At 37.1% G+C, this 6,000-nt stretch overlaps 1 protein-coding gene across 2 annotated transcripts; it reads right to left on the bottom strand.

Annotated features, from left to right (window-relative positions):
* Positions 1-539: 539 nt before the first annotated feature.
* On the bottom strand, positions 540-3,455 carry LOC130098712 (uncharacterized). Of its 2 annotated transcripts, XM_056264782.1 has the most exons (4): positions 2,742-3,455; positions 1,849-1,932; positions 1,564-1,724; positions 540-1,042 (listed from the first exon to the last, which is right to left on the bottom strand). In XM_056264782.1, exons 2-4 carry the CDS (start codon positions 1,930-1,932, stop codon positions 730-732), a joined length of 558 nt encoding a protein of 185 aa, XP_056120757.1. In that variant the 5' UTR covers positions 2,742-3,455; the 3' UTR covers positions 540-729. The 2 variants fall into 2 exon arrangements, with proteins under 2 accessions (XP_056120757.1, XP_056120756.1); XM_056264781.1 differs by lacking the exon at positions 2,742-3,455 and having other exon boundaries at positions 1,849-2,243.
* Between the last annotated feature and the right edge of the window lie 2,545 nt (positions 3,456-6,000).

Raw genomic sequence — 6,000 nt, 5'->3', positions numbered from 1 at the left:
TTTTTTGAAAACAGAATCTGACGTCTCATTTAGCCTATAAAACGTGCGTACGCACAGATGTGAACTTAGAACGTGCATACACTAAAATACACACCAACGTTTATTTATAAACATTAAAAAATATCCAGCTGTGCACAATTTCAAGAACATTTTTTTTTCACATCTGGAAGAAAGGCGTAGGCCCTTTTTTTTTGCCCCACATGTTTTTTTCATATTCATATCTCTGAATCACACATACGCACATTTGAGAAATGATCATAAGATCAAATATATAGGATGGTTTCTGCGCAACATTTTATAAACGAGGCCCCATGACACCATTTGACATTCATAATCAAAAATACACCTCATGTGACATTTTACTTTCTTACCTCAGACTTGTTTGTCCTGTGAATCCACAAAGATTCTACTGTGTTATGATCACCCCTGAAGCTCATTTCTAATTGTTGTTAAGTCACCTGCCCGATTTCTCCTTTACAATATCACAGTTGTGATATATGATTGACAAAAGAAAGAGACCATCTTTTACATAAAAATAACAAGGATGCACATGAAGTAAATGTTTTTTTTCTTTCATTTTCAGCATTTACTGTTCCTCATGAACACTAATAATATCAGGTTATTTTGACCAGATCCATATTCAGACAATTTAGAAATAGCCTACACATCACATAGACGTTTGCAGAAAAAAACAAAGACACTTCTTTAAAACACAGAGATTGTATTGTTCTAGCCTCTTCCACGTGGTAAACGTCCCAGACCTATGCGATCAATTGGGAGACCAAATCCTCCTGAATGGCCTCTTTTATTTGAACCTCTCATTCTGGCATGGTGAGTGGGATTTCTGTCAGATGTCGAAACATCCATGCGGCCGTTGGGTTTGGTCCTTGGTGGCTGCGCTGGACTGCTTTCTCCAAGCTGAGCCTTGTCAATAGAGCCTGTGTCTCCTGGCCTGATAACTGTAAAAGTGCTGCTCTCTCCAGACATCATCTGCTCTACAGCACCTTTTTGTCCAGGCCATTTTTGAGGAGTTTTGCTTTGCCTAGAGGAAGGAAATGAAATTTGAGAAGTTGTATGATCCCAAATGATATATTAAAAACATTGATATGATCGCATATTTTACATTCTTAATTAACATCATTATTTCAGGTCACTCAGTGCCAATATGCCTTGCAGTTGTAATAACTGTTGTATTCTGTTGTACTGTAGCTCAGGAAACAAGAACATGTTTCCATTGTTTCCAAGGAACTAGAGCCCTGTTATACATTTGTAGATGATATGTCCCCTGGTGATAATTAGATCACATTAAACTGATCCATTGTTTTATTCATAGACCAAAGCAGTTGTCTCTGCTGTCCAGTCTAGAATCCCCATAGTGATAACTCTATTCATGGAGGATGACTGAAGTTGCGAGGAAACGCTTTCTCCACAACAGTAAGATCAGTCAGCTGATTGACCGGAAGTCGATCTTTTCTCCATGTTAATTTCAACACCTCCGTGTTCCACATGTATTTGCATACTCACTCTTGCAGAGGAAAGCATGAAATCCCTTTTGGATAGTACCTCTTTTTATCTTTCTTTGTTTTCATGAAACTCCTGGAAAGGGGGTCAAGGGGTGTTCTGAAGCCCGGGATCTTCTCGTGAACTCCTTGCACTTTTGTTCCGTTCTCAAACTGACCTTGATCAGCAACATCAGTCTCTCTGGCCAAGAGTTTAGTTCGATTCTAAGGTCAAAACAAAACCCCCAAAAAGAATAAAATCGTCACTTTGATTAATTCCTACCAGAGACACATTTGAAAGGTTCATCAGGACTGGCGGAAACCATCATTCCCAGCTGGTCTCTTTTACCTTCTGTTGAAGACTTAAGCCACTGCAGTAAGACAAGGTGACCGTGAACACACCAGACAGAATCAGCCACATCCAAATCTGCATCTGAAAGATGGACACAGAACTGTGACCAGCATAACTGTGAGTAAACATAATCAGACTAATAGGAGATCTTTGATTAGGATTTGACTTTGGATTCACTGGGATGGTCCTGCCAGACTGTGGCACATGTTCACCACTGATGTTCCTTTAGAAAAGGTCAAAGAGATGGTAGATGGAAATAATGTAGCTATTTCTGACCACGGGGGCACCATGTCCCCAAGGAGAGTCCCCTTGTGAGGACCAACTCTCATAGCAGGCAAATAATCCCAGTCATCAATGCATTATTCACTGATCCTGGAAACGTACAATGTGCTAATCACCTAAACTAAGTGCCCGACCAAAAAAAGTTGAATCGGAACAGTCTGTTAATAATAATAATTAAAAAAAAAAAAGTTACAAAGTCTGTGATTAAGAATGAAAATATTGGGCAAAGATATGATTACAATTCATTGAACTGCTAAAATTTGCTGCATGCAAAACAGAAAGAAGCAAAAGAGTATTTGTGTTATAACTAGACGGATATTTAAAACATCCTAAAACTCTATAATATATAATCATGTATCAATAATTATGCATGGCAAAAAGACTTATGACACTACACTATACAGAAGATCATCTATTAGTGTAAGTGGAGACCAAGCTTCAGACAAGACGACAAAAAACATTAAGATTAAGAAAAAATTCCAAAAATAAAAGTTAAATGTAGTAAAATGCACCAAATAGGCGAGATCATATAAATCATGATGTGATGATGCCCGTTTCCTCATCCTAAACCGATCCATCACAAACACATCCTTTCCACATTTCCTCACCTTTCTCAACAGCAGGATTCACTGAGAAGATGAAGGTTCAATATTGAGTCTTCTCTCCCCCTCTTGCTTCGATCCCTTCAATAACTATTTTATAGATTCCCCTGGATCCCTGTCTCTCCAATCAGCATCCTCCATTTCCATGACATCATCATCAGCCTTCACCAGAGTCCCATGTGTTATCAAATATCTATAAAGGTGCTTGATAGAAATGTGTCAGTAACTTTAGCTGTCTTTTCACTCTTTTGCACATAACCGAGCCTTCAACCGCACGTCTATCACCTTGTTCTTATAAACTAGGTGTTGAGCTGTTAGTTGTCAAGCTTCAGACTGTTAGTTAAGAGGGCGGCTGGGGCCCATTTCTTTTATTAGACTCAGCGATCAATGCCAGGGCCCGTCTGACTAAGTCTGACCTTTTAATGCCCCCTGTGTATTTATGTGTGTATGAGGGGTGGGTTTCAATAAAATCACACTTATGACATTTGCACTCTGATGCCCTTCAGTGCAGCAGAATTACATTGCGCTGAATATGTGTCGTGAAAACTAGGGGAGTCTAAAGACAGTTGTGGCAGACTCAGACTGTATGAATTTAAATGGATCTGCATTGACCTGCCAACACAGAAATAAGACCATGAATTGATATTTTTAGCTTGGATATGTATATCTCACAAACAACATGGATATTGCATTCCAAGGAGCGTCAGAGTTACTTTGGAAAAAATGCTGCTATAAAAACAGCTGGTGTGGAGGCGTTAAACATCCCAGGACATCTTCCCTTCACCAGCAGAGGGAGTGAGTGTTTCTCAGATCCTTGACAATAGTCACGTCCATGTTCTCAAACCGCATCATTACATGGTTGGTTTCAGAGCAAAGAAGCTATGTGAAGGCTCTTTACAGAAAATAATGGATCAGTTTTTACTGTTTTTTTTTCAACTGCGTACACACACAATCCTTACTTGTCACACAATTAAAAACCTGACAATCAAACACCAGAACCACACACCAAATCTACAAAACCATACACCAATTCTCGGCCTTCGGCTCAGTTTTCAATTTCATAAAACACTTTTTGCAAACCACAACACACAATTCTCTATGTAACACACATAAATCTAACATAAAGTATCTTGATTTCCTTCTTCAAACACAACCTATCAAAATACCACACTAATTCATCAGTGCCTCACACTAACTCCTCACATGTGCAAACACTCATTGCTTTACTTAACACCAACCAATCATGGCTTTAGAATAGGCCTATAAATAGGCCAAAGGTCAACTTATAGTTTTTTCGGACTGTGTATTCACAACCACAAATGCTTACAGTAAAAAAAGAAATAGTTTGGTTTCAATCTTGCTTTCGAGTTTACTGTGAAATTTTCAACATCTCTCTGCCAATTACTTTCAATCTTGTACAGAAATGAACAGGAGCTCATGAAAGAAGAGCTTTAGGTTTTGAATAACTGTGTGTATCTGATATATCCAAAAATATAATATTATGGCAAAGGTATTTGCAACATAAGACAAATGTTTGCTTTTGAGATGTGTTTGTGATATTTTGAATGCGGTGCTTTGAAACAATCTCCATTGTTAAAAGCGCTATATAAATGAAGATGACTTGACTTGACTTCATTTTGTAAGAGATGTGAGGCATTTTGCATTTTGTGTGTGCAATTCTTGGATTTGTGTGTAAAGTGTTGAAAAAAAAGAGGCAAAGTTTTGAAAATATGTATAAGCAGTTGAAAAAAAACGGTAATACTAAATGCTTACGTAATATAGGATAATATGCCTGGAGGTACCAGTAATCATGATTAGACAAGGTTATGATTATAATCATTATAAATTATATTGTAAATAAATCATATTGTAAAATGAGACAATATATCTGTAATTCTTTAAAAGGAGGACTGAAAAATGTGTAACTTTAGTAAATCTCAGCTCTCTGTTAGCTCTCTGTCACTGATTCCCAGAAAGACTTTTAGAGAACGGAAGAGAATAGACACACTTGACAGTAAACAGTAGAATGTATTTTTAGAATATTGCAAAGATTAGTGGAGCCAAACACATCCGAAGCTGTTTCATTGTAATACAGTATATTAAACATCTGTCAAAAAATCTGTTTTACTGTACACACTGGTTTGGATTTGTTTTCTAAATAAATAGTAATAGTAATTCCACACCAGACTAACCATCTGCCTATTTTGTCTTGAATGAGCTGTAAGTGTTGTGATCCACACATGGGATATTTTTTGCAAGGGAAGAAGTTTTATACTTGCCAATTTGTGAATACTTGCCAAATCCTCTATTTATGTTGTGGGTGCACCGGGCAAAGAGCAAGAAGCATACAGTTTGTCATTATATTCACTGGGCAGTGTAATTGTCACACTGAAGTTTGGAGAAAAACCCATGGGGTTGAATTTACAGTTTTTCTCAATTGCTAAAACACAATGTCTGAATCCTTGCTCCTTTTTCTGAAAACATTAAACACAAAACCTCATCTTCAAGCACTATTTACAAAACCTCTGACTCTTCTTGCAAAATGAAACTTTCGCCTCAAAACAGTTTTACTTGTGTTCAAAATCAAACACTGCTCTCAAATCATAGACAAAGTGATCAAAATGATATACACTATCAAGCAGTCAGTAAACAATACACCAAAAAATAGAAAACACATTGTTCAAAACATACAGTTCTCGAAAGATATCTACGGACGGCTATACTGTTTGTAGACTTACCCGTGACACATTACTGTACCATCAAAATTTCAGGGAGAAGTACATTTTTAATCTTAAAACAAATTTCATATTTGTCCGTCATTGTCTTTTGATGAATGAAAACATCATAGTAGCGCAAAATTGATCAGAAATTACTACTCTGCTTTGCTCTTTGCAATTTTATTTGTTCTTCCTCCTTGTACCCCTATTTTTACAGTACAGTGCCCTGCATCTCACAAACTTCTCCTTTGTCAGTTCTATTGTTTGATACTGTAATTCTTGTTCTTTGTTGATATGAACCTGCAAGTGCAACCAGTAAAATCTATTGAGCATTCAGTACTGTAACAAATGGTACTGTTACAGTAACGATGTTCGGGGCCATATAATTTGTTAATTGTACAGTATACAGCCTACAATGCACTGTACTACAGTATACAATACTAAAAGGGACAAAAATCAAAGGAGTAAACGTGATCAGTGTGCTTCTTCTTGTCTTTGGGCATCATTTGAAACAGGTTAAATCAATTTTGAGTGGTTGTGTTCAATCA

Source organism: Rhinichthys klamathensis, unplaced genomic scaffold (assembly GCF_029890125.1).
Source record: "Rhinichthys klamathensis goyatoka isolate OS25496 unplaced genomic scaffold, OSU_Roscu_1.1 h1tg000011l_1, whole genome shotgun sequence".
NCBI lineage: Eukaryota > Metazoa > Chordata > Actinopteri > Cypriniformes > Leuciscidae > Rhinichthys > Rhinichthys klamathensis.
Note: the sequence above shows the minus strand (reverse complement) of the source record. Positions and strands in the feature narration are given on the sequence as shown.

Bases quoted from the DNA above. Each gene is read 5' to 3' on its own strand.
- LOC130098712 (XM_056264781.1), bottom strand. From the start codon at position 1,980: ATGTTTACTCACAGTTATGCTGGTCACAGTTCTGTGTCCATCTTTCAG. The intron at 1,725-1,848 runs GTAAAAGAGACC...TTTTGACCTTAG, and splicing joins GCTTAAGTCTTCAACAGAAG to AATCGAACTAAACTCTTGGC. The intron at 1,043-1,563 runs GTACTATCCAAA...TCCTTCCTCTAG, and splicing joins ACAAAGAAAGATAAAAAGAG to GCAAAGCAAAACTCCTCAAA.